Genomic DNA, 18,623 nt, shown 5'->3' with positions numbered 1-18,623 from the left:
GTAATAATAAAAAAAATTGCGGCCACTTTAAAGTATTAGAGAAAACATCGAACATTTAAAGTATTAGAGAAAATATCATAAAAATTACTTGTCGGTGACAAATTTAACTGCGATGTTTGTTCATACCAGACACGAATACCTCTAAAAATTAACGTTTTAAGGATCAGTCTTGATTTGGTCCTTTAAGGGACATTGACCAAAAAATTTTTTTAATTATTTATATTTCAAATATTCATTCAGGTTTTGCTTGGTTGCTTCTTTTTACAGCATGTCAAAACACATTTCGGGTTTTTTAATGGCAGATCCGGTAATTTTGGAAAGTTTTTATGTTTCAATATCATCAAATATTTATTCATAGTGTTTAGTTTGGTTGTTTTGTTTTACGGCATATTGGCCCTTTTTTTTGGGTGCAATCATTTTGGCAAAAGTTTTTATGCCTCAAGTTCTTCATATTTCCATGGTTTTTAATTTGGTAAAGAAATATTATTTTTGCTCTTGGCTTTGCAGAACATGATGGAGTTTTGCAAAGGAAAAGAATAAGAAAAAAAAACCCAATAACATCAATACTTGGTGCATTTAAGTCAGTAAGCCGATATCTTCAGACAGCCTGATCTGGTAGCACTAGAAACAAATGAACAAAGCTTGTTATAAATGATGTAATGTCCGAATTTATAAAACAATGCAAGGGTTTTTTCATGAGCTAAAAATCAAAAATGGTTCAAGGGAAACAACCAAGTTTTAATATTTTCACGTTATTAAATTTACATATTAAAAAATGTACTTTAAAAAAAAATCTTAACTTCATCTAAAGATAAATTGTTAATAAAAATTCTTAGCTAACGTCACCTGTGTGTGTATGTTTCTCGTGCTAAAGTAACTTTACTTTTTAAATCATACACTTAATTATTATTTATTAATTTTTTAAAAATATCATTTAGTTATTGAAAATTAAAAAAAAAAAATGTTGACAATTTATAAAGATCGCTGCTATGGAAGAACATGAGAAAAAATTGTTCAGGAATTAAAGGTAATTTTGTTTTTGTTGAATATTAATTTAAATGAATATTATTTAAGGAGACGTAATTTCAAGTTAAAATTTGAATTTCGATGTGAGATAAATACAACGCCACGCCAAATTCGGTGGCCATTTTGTTTTGTTTTTCTTGAATTCTTCACATAATGTAGGCACATTTCAAACGTGCTTTTCTCAATTTTAGATGCGTAATACTAACTAGATATTTAATGGACATGATTCCCCATTTAGTAATTATATATATATATATATATATATATATATATATATATATATATATATATATATATATATATATATAATCTTACATGTTTGGCGTTTCAAGGTGTTTATTAAGTTTAAAACGCAAATAGTGCGTAAGTTAAAACGCAAATAGTGCGTAGGTTAAAACGAAAAGATGGTGCTATGATGTTCCAGCTTTTAGAGTCAATAATAATAAAAAAAATATTCATAAAAATCCATCCAATAAATGTCATGGTGATTTAGTGAATTTGTTTCTTGGCCCCCTTTTCGTTGTTGACTATTGTAAGACACACCGCCAAAATGCTTTTAAATCGGCGTAACTGCCGAATGGACGACTCTAGATCCGGCCATACTGGTGTCAGATGAAAACCTCGAGTGGAAGAAATAATAGCCTGGTTACCAAACCGGACTTCCATTTTGATTGTAAAACAAATGAACAAATTGGCATGAAATGTGAAACTTTTTTGGGTAAATTTTTAATTGATTTTCACCTTAACATTTTCCTTTGGGTATGCTGAAAACGAATATCGCATTTAAATTTTCTCCAAATTAGTAATTTTCCGGATATTCAGCAATATCATTTCTTATGTTATTGCTGGTGGCTATTTTGGTACGCGCGCGCTTGCACATAGTTTCTCGGGGTTGTGTATACACGCACGAGCGCGCATTCCAAGATGGCCATGGCCACCAACAATAACATAAAAATGATGCTGCTTAGTATCCGAAAAACTACTTATTTGCAGAAAATTTAAATACGATATTCGTTTTCAGCATACTCGAAAACCTTTAAAAGTCGTCATTTTAAAGAAAAATGTGAAGGTGGAAACTAAGTAAAAGTTTACCCCCCCTCCTTTTTCCTACTTTGTTGCATTATTAAAATATTTTTGATGAAAGAAGAAGAAAAAAAAAACTTTAACAAATATAATACACGCAGACATAGTAAAATAACTTTCTTTTATGAAAAGTTAATTTTTCTTTAACGCATTAAAAATCGAAGTAGTTGTCTATTTAATCAGATTTCCCAGAAATCAGATCTTATGGATAGATTTGCTGTTAATCAAATTTTATTTATGACGTCAAATTATCGATGTTAGACCTCAGGACTTTAATTCAGGTAAAATAACTATTTTTATGAAAACTTAATTTTTCTTTATTGTATTATATAAAGATGTAATCTTTAAGTACAGCTTTAGAAAATTGGGAACAAAGATTTCCATGTATGAAAAGATTCACACAAAAGTTAGAGTTTACATTGATCAAAATATTCACGACAATTGTTCAATTGACCACTGTACATTCTTAACCCTTATCCTCGAGTGGTCTCTGGGCCTTGATAAGTGGTTATGCCTATGTAAAAAAAATAAAATAAAAATATGTAAAATATTGCCGAAGTAATTTGTTTTAAAATTCTAAAGTACTTTATTTGGGCGAAGATTGTTATCCGATAACTTATTATTTTTATTTGTTTGTTTGTTTGTTTGTGTGTGTAAAAAATTTCTTTATTAACTTTTGGTGTAAATAAATAAAAAGAAAAACTCTTTAAACATGGCTGCTTGCAAAATGAAACTGAAACAAGGAGTCCGGTCTAGTAAGCGGAACAATTTTACATCAGTAAGCGATTTTCAATTGACACCGGTTGTGGTCGCTGAGTATTTATTCCATTGCGCCTTAAAATTTATTTTAAAATATGTGTAATCTAATTATTGAAATAAATATATCAAAATGCATTTCGTAAACAAGTTAGGCATTTTAATATTTTGTTAATATTAATTTGTTAAAATAAATAAAAAGAATAAATTATTCAAAATTTGGGCACTTCTGCATGACAGTGACATAAGGCATCGATGCGAATGTGAGTATTTTAGTTTCCAGATTAGCCGACAGATGTCACTTATCAACCAAAGAACAGGTGTCGATAACTCTTTCTTTTCTAAAAGTGCGAGCAAACTAAAATCATATTTTGCTACATTTTTATACAATCTTTTTGTACAAAAAGATAAATAAATAAAATAAATATTCTTAAACCTCTATAAATGTTTCATGTTTTTAAATTTTGATATATGTATATACAATCTTAGGCTGACAAGTTACATCTGTCGGCGGTTAATACACACATTTTCCTCATGTCGCTGTCATGCAGAAGTGCCGAAAATTGAAAGGTGTTTGGAAATTGTTTTGGTAAAGCTTGCTAAGAACGCCCTGTTTTATGATTGTTTAAAAATGGAACGCAGATTTAAATTTCGTTCCGTTTTAAACTCTGTACATTTTTACATTACATCCAACTCAGTGAACTCACCGTTCACATTCGACATGTCAACTTTTATAGGTTTTCTGGTATGCTGACAAGGTTGTGGTCTATTCCGAAAGCCGTACGTAACATGGGGAGGTTGGACGTGTCTATTCCGAAAGCCGTTCTTAACATACGGAGTTTGGGGTGCTTATTCGTTGTAAACGTACCCGAAAACCTATAAAAGTTGACATTTCCAGTTGGTAATTTTTTTAGGTTAGGTCCACCTCCACAATTTTCTTTTAAGTGACACCTTGCATATATTTTCGACTATGCTGAATTGCTGAATACAAAAAGTTGCATTGAAAATTTGCAGAAATAATTAGTTATCGAGATATAAAAAGTTGTATTATGCATTGTATTTTTAGGCGGACATCTTAGTGTCAGTTATAGATGAGTAGATTTGTTTACAACGCGCGCGCACAAAAAAGATGGCCGCCAAAGAATACAATGCATAATACAACGTTTTATATCTCGATAACTACTTATTTCTGCAAAATTTCAATTCGATTTTCGTATTCAGTATAGTCGAAAACCTTTAAAAGTCGTCATTTAAAAGAAAATTGTGGATGTGGACCTAATCTGAAAATTTACCGAAAAGTTATATTGTACGTATTCGTTATAGTCTGAAGTTCTCTGAAAAAAAAAATTCACTTAATTTCATCAAGTAGTTTTTATTTTATAGTGAAAAAACAATTTGTTACCGAGCAAAAGGTTCGGTTTTTAGGAAGAAAAGCTAGTAATAAAAATGGTGAAGGAGTATCGACGCTTTAACTGGAGTTATCTCCCTTTGGCGTGTTCAACAAATTTTATAATGGCTGACGTCAACGCGTTCTCATGAAAACGTGTTTGTCTGCTGTAAAATAAAAACTACTCGATCAAATTAAATGAAAAATTTTTTTCCGGAGCTCTTCAGTCCAAAACAGATACGTACAATATAACTTTTTTTTTTTTTTTTTTTTTTTTCTCGATATTTTCATTTTTTAATGTCTTGACATTTACAACTGTACCAAATTTTTTTTTTTTTTAAGATTATTACATGAACTTTTTTAGGTAAAATCTAGGTACATGCAGAATTCAGATCGCTTTATCGTCGGCATATTCCGATAGGTTACGTAAATCACTGAAAGGTTTCTAACGAAAACTTCGGATTTTTATTTATTTATTTATTTTAAAGAATGATGAACAATTTCGAATTAAAATCATAAACTTACGCAGAATACGGAGCAATGCCATTAAATAACGCCGTGACTTTATCGCGAGAAAAAATTCTGCATAGCCATTAAAAAATTTTTTTTTTTTTATATATATATATATATATATTTTATAAAATGTATATTTCAAGATTTTAACTCGAAAAGATTCCTCATATTATTATATGAGGAATCTTTTCGAGTTAAAATCTTGAAATACACATTTTTATTGAGAAATACTTTAGTGACTTTGCCGAATACGGATCGTGTTATCATCGGCATATTCCGACAGATTACGTAAACGGTCGGAAAGTGCCAGAGGAAAATTTCGTGATGGGGGGGGGGGCAGAAACGCTCGCCAATGTTAAAACGCTAAAAAAAAAAAAAAAAAAAATCAAAGAAAACATAAATATGAAAAAAAAAACAGTTAATCGTCTGGTAATTTCAATGAAAAAAAAATATTTTGTTACGAAGAAAATACAATGAAAAATTAATGGAAACATTTTAAGAAACTTTAAAGATTAAGGATAAAAAAGTTCAAATCAAAGAAGAAAAGAAAACACTCATCGTATGGTAAGTTTAATGAATGAATATTTGGGTTTGTATTACAATCTACAGAGGTACGAAAAAGTTGAAAAAAAGCAACAACAAAAAAAACATAACAAATAAATGTTGTCAAAGGCAAGATAAGTTACTTTTCGGTACTCCTGCAGTATTTTACCCACCGATTTCACGATCTTAGCCGAGCGTTGATCGACATCCGTCGGAAAACGCCGGAACATGGCGAGCGGTACGATACTCTATCAGCCAATCAGGGCGCTTCAAACGAACGCGCAGCAGACGAATAATTTTCTTTGAAATTACACACATAGCGTTTCATTTCAGTTATTTTATTGTTTCAAAGTAAAAATACACAGCCTTTCATTTAAGCTATTTAATTTAGCGATAAAAAAAAAACAAAAAACCGGGAGCTGTTGGAAACATATTTATGCGAATTTATGTGGAGACAAAAATTTGGACACAACCCTTTTGTCTCCATAATAAATCAAATCGCGGAAGGCTACCCGGTTGGGGAAGGAGCTTCTTCTTTCCACATCCTCTGAAAACCCTTTGCTCCCTACTTTGCCTCTACAGTCAGTAGAAAATCTTCCAGTTGGAACTAAAGATAAACAGTAATTGTTGTGTCCCCCCGCCCCCTACAAACATTACTGAAAAAAAAAAAAAAAATTGTTACTGTTTAATAACGTTTTGTTAAAAACAAACAAACAAAAAGCATTGAAGTGTTTATTACTGTTGCTTACCCCGCCCCCCCCCCAAAAAAAAACTATCGGAAAACAAAATGAACCAAAAAAAAAAAAAAATATTCAACAAAATAAATTTATTTTACTTTAAAAAAACTTACGGTAAGTGTTTGTGATTTATTTTATCCAAATTTTTCTGTATTAATTTTATCCATTTTGTTGTGTGTGTGTGTGTAATATCTTTTCCTTGTAATGTTGTTGCTATTCACATACTTTTAGCGTTCTTGCACCGTCGGCGTAGCTCCGAATTCTCGGCTTTCGTCGGCGTTAACGCCGAAAGCGTTCGTCAACGCTCGGCTAAGATCGTGAAATCGGTGGGTAAAATACTGCAGGAGTACCTACTTTTCTACTTAACTGGATTAGTTTTTAGTGTTTTTATTTAATGTAAAATGTTTACTCGGTTTGAAAAACAGAATATTAAGCGCTACTGAAGAACAAGAAAAAAATGGCCGCAATGTTTTTTGAAGACTCAATCACGTCAAAATAAGAAATAAAACAAAATGGTGGTAAAAAAAAAAAAAAAATCCACCCAATAAATGTTACCGTGACATTTGAGTGGGTTTCTACGACCATTTTTTTTTTTTTTTTTTTTTTTTTTTTTTTTTTTTTTGAAGTGGATGATATCAAGACTTCAAGGATGTAAAAAGACATTGTAGCCATTTTTCTTGTTCTCCGATAGCGTTCAATGTTACTTGTTTTTCAAACTGAAAAAAACATTTTACATGAAATAAAAAAAACTCTAAAAACTTATCAAATTAAGCAAGATAAATTACTTTTCTACCTTTGATAACATTTGTTTTACCTCTGTGGATTGTAATACAGACCCCAAATGTTTTTTTTTACGAAGAAAATATAATGCGACAACTGATAGCATTTTTTTTTTTTTTTGTACTGTGCACTGTGCAGTTTATGGATTGTCCTGAAATAACGTTATTATTTAGACAGCCATTCTTAACACGGGGAGGGGGTCTTTTTTAACTATTCTATACTTTTACCAATAAATGTCGTCAGTCATGCAAAAATATAATGTTCTACCAGCCAGTATTTTGTTTAATTTTCGATTTTTAAGCGATTATCAAGAAACTAAATGGCTATAACAAAACCACCATTTAAAAAAATCTAACTCAAAACTCGACACTACTTTTGTTTCAAAGTAAATAAACGCTTTAAAATAAGTTAAGATACTGAGAAAAAAAAACAGTGCGTATTCAAATTGGAACTTGTGGCAATTAAAAATAAAGAAAATACAGAAAAGGGTGGATGATGTGATGTGATGTATGTACTTGTTACGGAATGAAGATGTAATTAAAAAAATTACGTAGTTTAATCAAGCAGTTCTTTATTAAAAAAAAAATCAAATTTTACAGCTAAGCAAGTTGTAGTGTTTTCGTTGGCCATGATGAAATCCGACGAAATAAATAAGGGGAGACAACTCAAATCGAAGTGTTAAGGTAAAATATCAGTCGTATGTTCAATAAAGTTTAGTAGTAAAATCGCTAGAAATCGTAAATTTTGATTTTCTTAGTTAAAAAAAAAAAAAAAAAAAAACTACTCGATCAACTTATATAATTTTTGGAATATGACATCGGTGCTAGTGCAGAGAGTGATCCGCGCTATTTTTAAATTGTATTTCCAAGTTTAATTAAAGTTTTTTTTTTTATTATTCAATTGTAAGGTTGAAGTATAGAATAGGCACAACACACCCTCCCCATGTTAAGAATGGCTTTTTAAATAATAACGTTATTCTTTGCGTCCGGCGCTCTCCTGCGCCCTGCACTAGTACAGTGACATCTTCACTCTGTAACGAGTATGTACATCAGATTTTAAATTACCACCGCTATAAGTGTCAATTTGAATAAGCACCCCAAAGCTTACCTAGATAAATAAGAAAAGTAACTTGGCTTTCCTTTAGTAACATTTATTTGTGGTATATTTATTTTACACCCGGTTTTGTTTTGTTGCCTATTGTAAAAAATGCCTGCAGTTCTTAACATAACAATGGGGGCTTTGTTAATTATTCTGCACTTTCACCTAACAATTTAATAAACAAGATACCAAATTTAATTAACAAATTTAACTTGAAAATCCTGTGCTTGTGCATTTACCGATCCGCGATTTCTACAAAGTTAACTCGGGTTTACTCGGCAGCTGACGGAAATAACCGGAAATGGTCGGCCTAGTGTTTCTCAATTTTTAACAAACGTGGGTAACTTGTGCATAATTTGAACCAGACGTAACTCAGCGCTTTGCTCGGAATATGACGTCATACGCTCGGGTTTGACCACGGCTACCGAGAGAGTATCTCAGTGATCGTGGATATAGCCTCGGTTTGATTGTAATGTGACGTAAGACGTCGACCAGCCAATCAATGCACTGCAAAGTAGCAGACGAACTTTTCGAAACAAAAATTGGAAGGAAATAAAAATCATTAAATTCATTTAGCAGCACAAGCACACACTTGTAACAGTCCTTTTCTGAAAGCTATAAACAAAAAAAATGAATATCTCCAGTTTGGAAAAATATTTGATGACGCCAGAACAAGCGGTTTCATATTGTCAAGAAAAAAATTAATTGCTGATCCCCCTCCCCTGCGTTTCCTGTTGTGAGTAGTTCATCATGGCCAAAAAAAGATCTAAGAAGAATGGATGTGGGTGGAGATGCACGCGCACGCAATGCACCCCCCCCCCAACAACACCATGTTAAGAACGAACGGCTTTCGGAAAAGATACCCCTCTCCAACTTCCCCATGTTAAGAACCACCATTACCGAAAATTAAAAAAAAATTTATTCTTTTTCTTGAAAAAAAGAAAAAGAAAGTTATCTGTTTTGTTTTGAACTTTTCTAAGAAGACTTTGGATTAAAAATAAAAAACAAATTACAGTAAAAACAAAAAACTTATATTACAAAAAAATAAATAAATAAACCAAAAAAACTTGTTTATGGTAGGTCGTTTTATTTTTATTTTTTATTTATTTTTTTTTTGTTTATTTCTTCCGTTAAATTATTATTATTCCTTTTTATTATTTTATTATTTTCTTTTCTAGCAGCGTTTGTTACGCTTTCATAATCGGCGAAGCGGTTAACATCGTGCTCCGAGCAACGCCGATCGGACGTTGAAGTTACGTCTGGTTCAAAGTACAAGTACCCGAACGCGCTGTTTTTAGCAAATATGAATTTATGAAGTTACGTTTTTTTATAAATTGGAAGAAATAAACAATTAATTTTCCCACACCGACTTCAAACTGTGTACTGAGACACATGACGGTCCTTATCCATGAAATTCTTTATTTGGCCACTCAACTCTAGTATTCTGACTTCCTTACTCCTCCTCAACCTCTCATCAACCCTCACAGACTCCCTGCCTTCCTTGAATCTTTTATGCCACTCAAAAATTGATGCTCGATTCATACAAGATAGTCCAAAAGCAGTCTGAAGCATTCCATACATTTCTGTGGCATTTTTTCTAAATTTAAAACAGAATTTTATTGCATATTGCTTTTCTAAAGTGTCTTCGCGTCCAGATTGCATTTTTGAAATTCACCAGCTGTGACCATTAGGCTTTAGTATGGTGTATTCCAATTCCTACTGTAGCTGTTAATTTGAACCTGAAATCATAAAAATTGGCCAGTCATTTCATAAGATAACAATAACATACTGAATTTTTAAGAGTCTACAACATTTTTAAAGTCATGTATCAAAAATGTCTGGAAACTTATTGAACTCACCTTGTACGATATTAAAAACAGGTTGTGAAACAAAATACTTTTTATTTAATAAATTATTTTTATAATACACCGCAAGAATTTGTTTCATTACACTTCATTTACGTTCTGGTGTTTATTGCTCATGTAGCCATCGTTGTTTTTTTTGTATATTGCCTCAAGAGGAAAGTGTCATTTGTTTGTTTCTTTTTTTTTCTAATACTACGAAATACTAAGTTGATTTTAACTCTAAAACATTCGTCAGGTCATAATCTTTATATATTATTCTCCTTTTCTTACAAGAAGCATTTACCTTCGAAATGACATGGCCTGAAGAGGTTTCTTTCTTATTCCCTTTTCTGTAACCCTTATTGATTTGATAATGTAATAAAGTTCCTATGTAACTTTATGCTTTACCTTAACTCATTTTATATATATATATATATATAATGATTGTCTAGTTTTAATTTCCTAGATGTAAATCCATTAAAACTCCTGTGTTGATCAGTGCTCGATGAATGAACAGAGTACGTTTATAGTATTTTATTCATACAAACATTATTAGTTACATATGTGCATATATGTTTCTGCAGTATCTCTTTTCATCAGTCTGATGATGTGGTATCTTTGAAAAGAGGTACTGCAGAAACACATGTAGCTAATAATCTTTGTATGAATAAACATAGTATATATATATATATATATATAACTACTTAATTTACTCACATAAAATGAATATACGAAAGTATAGATTTATGCGTAAACTTTAAGTATTTACTTCAAAAGTGCTTAATACGTAGGTAGAGCTAGTTAGTAAGTTATAAAATATATATGGCGATTAAGCTACACTGAATATTCCGCGTTTCATCCACTCTAGGACTCTAGCCTGAAGAGTCCTTGAGTGGATGAAACATCGAATATTCAGTGTAGCTTAATCGCCATATATATTTTATAACTTACTATATATATATACTATACTATATTATATATATATATACTATACTATATTATATATATACTATACTATACTATATATATATACTAGCAAAAGTACCCGTCGTTGACTGGGTTCAAAAACAGCCTACAGAAAATGGACTCTGATTTACGAAAGTATGATAGGTTATGAAAAGGAAGGGTTGTAAAGAGATAGCTTCGAATTTGGGGGTATCAAAACCAAAGCAAAATATGATGAAAGTAAAAATAAAATAGATAAACCCCATAATTTATTATACCATACGTATTCACACTGAAACACTTATCACAATATTCTGTGGATCTATATTAAAAACCTTGTTAAACTTTGTGACATGTTTCCATTCTGTGGAGGTCAGGTGCAGACAAACACCCATAATTTTATTATACCATATTTCTCCAAACTGAAACATAATTATCAAAGTATACTTACGCAGATAGATATGAAAAGTCTTTATTAAAGTTTGTGCCTATTTCCATTCTATGGAGGCCAGGCGCAAACGCAGACCCCACAATTTTATTATACCATCCCTATTTAAGTTAAAACATACTTATCAAAGTATTATTATGTACATCTATATCAAAAACACTTGTAAACGTTTTTTTTTAATTTTTAAATTTTTTATTTCCATACTTTGTGGACCAGGCACAAACGCAGACCCCACAATTTTAATGAACCACCGTTCTGCCAGGATTAAATTTTGAACAGAACCCTTTATTTACTTCACGGGGTTAGCATGCTCTCATTCCATCAGCCATGACTGGATCGAGGTCCTAATTTGTAATTGTATTTTTCATCAAAATGACACTCACTATGAGAATAGTAGTTCGAAGACTCCAAATAATACAAATATGAAAAACATATCTGAATAGAAATTTAAAAATGTAAAAAACGTAATATAATTTGCAGTTTTACAATTACCCTAGGTAGAAATAAGCTTAATAATAATAAACCTAAGTAGTAGTAATATTAATATCATTATTGATCCCCCGACAAAAGGAGGATGGACCTGTAAATTCACCCTTGTCCGTTCATCCGTCCGCACTTTCCTCAACGTTGGAATTTTTTAAAATTTTGAACAAACATTAAACATGATATGAGTAAAAAAAAAAAAAAAAATAACAGAACGGATTTTCCCGGAAAACTCTGGTTGTCTGAAATATAAATATGTTAAGGCCTTGGGGACTTTTGGGGCTAAATGAGGGCAGGGGCAATTGGTAGACTTATTCATTTCCTTTTTTTGCATGGTGCAGAACTCAACTATACATATGTTAAGCTAAAACTGCACCGTTTGTTCATTTTCATCAGGATTTGATATTTCATCAGATAGACTCCAACAATATCCATGTTAAATTTACTATTTTGTCATTTTTTTTTTTTTTTTAAGAATTCATCCAGTTTATTATTAAAATATGTTATATTTTATTTTTCTTATTTTTTTCAAGGTGTTGTTTTGGGAAAACAGTAAAACTGAAGTTGGAGGGCGTAAATTTCGCACCAAACGGCATGCCTGTGCAACCCATTCCAGCACCCCTGGATCGGGAACATGGGATTGCGTAAGTATTTTTTAAAATTTATTCTTCACTGATTGTTGTTTTTTATTTTTGTCTTTATGTATACATGTGTACATGTTTGTTTTTTGGGGGTGGTGGGACTCCAAGGAATGCATGCAGTCACTTGGTCTAAAACAAAAAAAATACAACTTCAAGGTAAAAAATTAGTCAATAATAAGTTTTAGATAGATAGCAATTCTTTCCTCTTTGTCAGAAACATTATTCATGGAATGTGATGACTAAAGGAAAAAAAAAGAGAAGCAAAAGTTACAAGGCTGTAATATGTCATCGCATTAGTTTACAACTTTTTGTAGGTGATAGCATTTTAGTTGTTTGAAAATTGACTTGTAAAAAAATATGAAGTCTGATCAGATGACATAAAATGCTTCAGTTTCCAAGTTGGGATAAAATATAAATTTAAATTTCAATAAAACTTTTTCAAATTTGGGTTTATTTTAAGTAGGACAGCCCCTGGAGTGAATGTGGTATTGTGGTGACTGAGATATTTCTAATCAAGAGTAGAATAGACAATTTCAAGTATCTGTGACTAAGGATCACCAACGACACCCATCATCCTCACACTTTTGATTGGCTTTGCCCCTAATTTGTTCAACTTGTAACTTTTTACATTTTGTGTACATAAATTTTTCAAAGTGTAGTATCTGTTCTGTCACCGGTCAGTGGAAAAGTCCTTAACTGAGGCAATTTAATTTAGAGTATCTCATTTTGAGAGAGTTGGAGTTTGTTAACATTAATAACCGACCTTGTGTTTAATTCTGCCCTCGTGGAGTGACAAATAAAGCAAGAACTCTATCTAATGTATATTTTAGCATGTATTTTTTTTTTTTGTTATTAAAGTGTCTAGAAAAAAAATTTAAGGAACCATTTAGTCTAATAGATTTATATTTGAGTTAAAGCGATACTGAAAATTCCTTAGTTTTGGGATTGAGTTTTATTTCAAATTTTAATTTAAAATTGTTTTACCTTTTATCCTAATCCAGAGTGCTCCTTTTTGGGGAGTTGGATTTTCCCACATCAAAAACTGACCTTGTATTGAACTCTGTCCTCAAAGAAAGGCAAGTAGGCAAAGTTGTATTATGATGAACAACAAAATGGAGGTATTTGTATGATTTGGATTCATCGGACTACTGTTCTCATCTTGAGGGTCATTTTCAGAACTTTTTGATCGATGTAACCCCCAACCTTCTTCAGGTGTATCTTGTCAAACTTGGGAATGTTTCTGTCGAACTCGGGAATTTGGACAGAATTTTGAACGGACCCCTTTATTTACTTCACGGGGGTAACATGCTTTTGTTTTATCAGCCATGACTGGATAAAGGTCCTAAGTAATTCTCAATTGTATTTTTCCATTGTGAATTATTTAGGACCTCTGTCCAGTCATGGCTGATGGAACAAAAACATGCTATCCCTACGAAGTAAATAAATGGTTCTGTTCGAAATTCTGTCCAAATTCCCGAGTTCAACGGAAACATTCCAATTTCGACAAGATAAACCTGAAGAAGGTCAGAGGTTACATTGACCAAAACGTTGTAAAGATGGCAATCAAGATGAGAGCTGTAATCCGATGAATCCAAATAATGCAAATAACCAATTCTCATCTCAAAAATTCTGAAACGTCAAAACAAAAAAAGAGGGAAAAAAAAAAAAAATTACAACAAATAACTTTTACAGCAAGAAAATATAATCTTTTATAGACTTGCATAGTTTTTTGATGTTGACATTTTTTGTAATTTATTTTATTTTTTTTTATTGTATTATTGCCTCAGAGGCTTGTGAAAATAGGGATTTAAGATGGTGCTATATTTTATTTGATCTTGAATCCATTCCTTAGAAGCATCGTAGGAAACAATAAAAAACTGAAAAACAAAGTGTGTAAAAACTTAAAAGCTATACAGACCAACAGAAGATTAAATTTGTGTTTTGTAAAATTTATTGGTACTTGTTCAGATTAGTGATGTTTTAAACCAATGCATTTCAGGTGTAAACACGGTACTTCTGCATTACACGGACGGCGCCATTGTTAGGGGCGGTAACTCTAATTTCTTCTTGGTCAAATAACACGGCAAATAAATAACAAACAAGATGGATTGTTTTTTTTTCCAAACAAAAAAATATTTGAAAACCAAAACATTGTATAAAAATTTATCAAAATATAATTGTAAAAATATTTATTGAAAAGTCTGCTTAAGAAAATATAATTTTAATAAAACAATTTTTGAATTTTTTTTTTCTTGAAACATTTTTGAATTAAAGCAACATCGGATTTTTTTTTTTCTTGGAACATTTTACGAATTAAAGCAACATTGAATTATTTTTTGTTCTTTTTTTTTCGAAACATTTTTTAAATTAAAGTAAAATTGTCACTGTAACAAAAATATAGCTTAATTTTTTTGTAGCACCTGTTAAGAGGTCAATATATTATAATTTTAATTTTTAAATTAATAAACAATTTGAATGGAGAGAAGTGATATCTGATGACAGTTTTGTGAAATGCACCAAAAAATGGTGCTGTCCGTGCAATGCAGAAATGCCAACATTACGGGCTTACGTGTCATTAGTATAGATTAAAAAATTACGAAAAATGACATAGAAAAATCATTACAAGTAAAATTTATCAAATTAGTTTTATTGTATGTTTTAATTTGGAAGTGTTCTCAAGATCCAGGGGAGATAACTGAAATCAATCATTTTAACTAAATCGTAATTCTGCTATTTTTAAACACAAAATGTCAGAACATGATTGTGGATGATTTTTTGGTTAAAAATACATCACACACATCTACTGGATCACTTTTCATAATTTTTTTGAATTTATTCTAATTTTGACATGACACATAAATGCATAATGTTTTCACCTGAAATGTGTTTAAAATATCACTAATCTGTAGAATTACCAATTTATTTATCGAAAACAATTTGTTTTTGTGCGCCCCGTTTATTTTTTTCCTTTTTTATTTATTTATTTTTTTTTTTCGTGTGTGTGTGTTAACTACAATGCACCATTGCTGGCAAATAAATAGAAACACAAATATGCATCTCAAAGATAAAAATGATTCAACAAAGGATTAATTAATGATTTATCTCCCTTTGTAGTAAATATTTTCGGTTACTTCCCTTGGATTATCAAATTTCTTTTGTTCTTAGTCTTAATTACCTTTTAAAACTAACTTAGCAAGATTTCAGCCGAAAGTTAATTTTTCCTTAGTCATCGCTTGCATTATTTTCGCAAGTAATTACACCTGCATGCATACTTAAAGAGATTTTTTTTTTTTTGGTGGCGACTTCCGGATATTAATTTGGAAAGAGGCAAATAGTGTTTATCAGAAAACTGTTCCTGTGTAGAATTTGCTGGAATTTTTAATTTTGTTAATTAGAAACACATGAAAGTAATCAGTGATGGATAAAATTGTGAATACAAATTGTGAAATTTCTGTATAAAGAAAACATACACTATTAATATATATATATATATATATATATATATATATATTTAAAAAATAAGATAAGGGTGTGTTAACACCAAAAATCTCAGACAAAAAAATATTATTTTATCATTTAATAAACTTTTCCTTGGCATTTTCTGGTTTTCAAATAATTTTAATTCACCTACGAAATGTCTTTTAAGATGTGACAACAATATTAAAACAATATTTCTAATATAAACTATTTCCAAAGTATTTTTAAACAAACAAGAAAATTAATAATTAGTGAAAATAAAGATGTTCAAATATAAAAAAAAAAAGTTGCATTTAATTATTTTTAATAAAAAAAATACTAACTTTTCAATTAAAATAAAATTAGTTTGAATTTTCTTAAAACAAACATAACATTCGATCTAAAATATAATGGGCATCGTTTTCCTCTTTCCAAATTCGTACTGGAAGTTGCTATCAAAGAGCAATCTTCTGTTGAAACTCGCTAGCTGGAGGCACTTCTGGTCATCTATAGCAAAGGCTGATGTTGAGTACCTCCCAGGAGTTTTTTATATGGGCAGAAATTTACATGCCAAAGCGGTTCCAGTTTGAATTTTGATATGTAAGGATGTGTTCATCATGTTTCTATGAAAAATTAATGGGAAGGCGTTCTCTCATTTATTCATCTACAGAACACATTCTTGGTTACTCTGTGACAATCCCCTTAAATGAGACCTTTGAATTATTTCCTAGTTTGGGGAACTTATGTGAACTCTTATTGAACTTTTCCACTTTGTGGCGATACGTTAAATCGCGAATCTACTTAATTCTTGACCTACCTCAGTTAGGAAGAATTACTATAGAGGCTAACTACCAGCTCTGAAGTACGCTTTAAATGCAATGTTTTCTGCAATGCTGAATTGAATCCAGAAAAAGATTCAAGGTAAATGTTTCTGGTTTGTGAATTTCATATCTTCAGAGTCTTCTACTTCTGTAGAAAGAAATTTCTACAAACTCACACGTATATATTAAAAAAAGGAATTTTGTTTATTGGCAAACGAGTAGAAGTCCCAACCAAAAGCCTGCAGTAAACTATATAGTAAGATAGTGCATATGAGCGCGTAGGAAAATATCAGCAGCAGCAAAGGATGGTTGACTTGTGAAGAGATTAGCAGCAGCAGGAGCTGAAAAACTGCATATGCAAATTAGGAAGTTTGCGCGAAAAGAGAAAGGGAAAAAAAAGTTGATGTCAAAGAAAATAGACGTGTAAAGTCGAGGACAAGAATGGGTCGGCATGCGGTTGGGGGAAGAAGAAAAGTGTACACTGAACAAGATGGACGATGGCGAGAAACTTTTAGGTGGTGTTGAGAAAGGAAAGTAACGGTAATAAAAACTTTTGTTAAAAGAGAAAAAGTGCCGAATTTTTATTTATTTCCTTTGTAACTGTAACGTTACAATATTACATGTAATATTACATATATTTAGAAAAGAATATTTAAAAAGATATTTTTAAAAAATGGTAGCTTTCAAATCATCAACTGATTTGAATGAAAAGTTGAATTTCTTGAATAAAAAAACTACAGGATTGTTTTCCATAAAATTTTATCACCATAACAAGTATTTCCAAAAATTAGAATTTTAGTTGGTGTATTTATTGCTGTTATAATTTCATTTTACTATCTTTTGAGTCTAAAATTAGTGATTATTTCCAAACAAAATCGATCACAATTTTTTTTATTAACTAATGTCTTGGCTAAGTAAAAGTGATGATAACAGATTCAGATATAGTAAATTTTAGTTTCAACACTCAAAAAGTATACAAGTCATTAGAAAATTTTCTTACGTTTGACAAAAGTTGTTTGTTGCATATTATGTTTGTTTTCGATTTCTCCTTGTCAACTATCCTACGATCTTGATTTATGTAAAGTTAGGTTCATATGTTTACTAGCAGGAAGACATGACGTTGCCCGGGATTGAATGATGAGTAACGAATGTTTCACACTCCCATATTTACACTATCATCAAAGTTGGTCAAATTGCCCATTTTTCTATAAAATCGATTGATTACCTTCTCTGGTTGGGGACCCATTGCGATGCACCAGGAGGAAGCTTCATATATCTCTCTGCAGTTACTTGGTTCACAATACATGGCAATCTACATTGCACTGTAGAGAACCTACTGTTGATTTTATAAAATTATTTTTCATATGTAATGACTTGCATTAAAGTTTAAAATGCAAAAATCTAGTATCATGGTTCAACTGTGCTGTAAACATAAACATTCATTTTGAACGCGCCCTTGTCATATAAAAGAACCTTCTGTTGACTTTATATGTCGGGTCTTTCAGTTTGTGTGGTAATAGAAGTTCTCAACAGCACTTATGTTAGGCTGTGTAAGATATTAACTTTAGTCAAAATCGCCTGTTCCTTCTTTCATCGAATTATTTCGATTATCAATTCATATTGAAGACATTCTGATATAAAACCTATCTAAGAACACTGCCAGGCTCATAAAGTATCATTGTGTGAATTTTCATAAAAATCAGCCCAGCCATTTTCGAGTCCATAGGGAATGAATTCTCACAGAAACACAAAGTTCTTTTTATATAATAGTAGAGATATATTTGTATATACAGGATTCACTCCTTAAATGAATTAACCCATTACTATTTTGGAACACAGATGCAAATTATAAAGGTGTATAGTATGGGCTATATTTAGTTTAATTTATGCAAAGATGGTAAAAATTGGGTGAGATCCGTTCCTGAAAAATACCAGTGATTTTTGTAGTATTTTCACGATAATTATTATTAATAAATGTATTATTTTATTATAATGTAGTATTTTCACGATAATTATTATTAATAAATGTTCTCCAAATTTTCAATTTCGTTTTTAAAGGAAT

General features: G+C 30.9%; 1 protein-coding gene across 11 annotated transcripts in view; it reads left to right on the top strand.

The window, feature by feature from the left end:
* LOC145267083 (LIM domain-binding protein 2-like) overlaps positions 1-18,623 on the top strand; it is a 295,179-nt gene that overhangs the window by 56,989 nt on the left and 219,567 nt on the right. For 7 of the 11 annotated variants that reach the window (XR_013864820.1, XM_080123066.1, XM_080123064.1 and 4 more), the window contains exon 2: positions 12,177-12,287. Coding sequence is in view for 10 of the 11 variants with exons in the window: in XM_080123066.1 (XP_079979192.1) it covers positions 12,238-12,287 (50 nt within the window). In the remaining variant the exon portion in view is untranslated. Of the gene's footprint in view, positions 1-2,259; positions 2,391-4,980; positions 5,330-6,768; positions 9,000-12,176; positions 12,288-18,623 lie in introns of those variants that run through there. The other 4 variants (XM_080123060.1, XM_080123063.1, XM_080123057.1 and 1 more) reach the window with 4 other exon arrangements.

Source organism: Euprymna scolopes, chromosome 42 (assembly GCF_053919585.1).
Source record: "Euprymna scolopes isolate OS-2025 chromosome 42, ASM5391958v1, whole genome shotgun sequence".
In the NCBI taxonomy this organism is placed as follows: Eukaryota; Metazoa; Mollusca; class Cephalopoda; order Sepiida; family Sepiolidae; genus Euprymna; species Euprymna scolopes.
The sequence above is the reverse complement of the archived record's forward strand: the minus strand, read 5'-3'. Positions and strand labels throughout refer to the sequence as shown.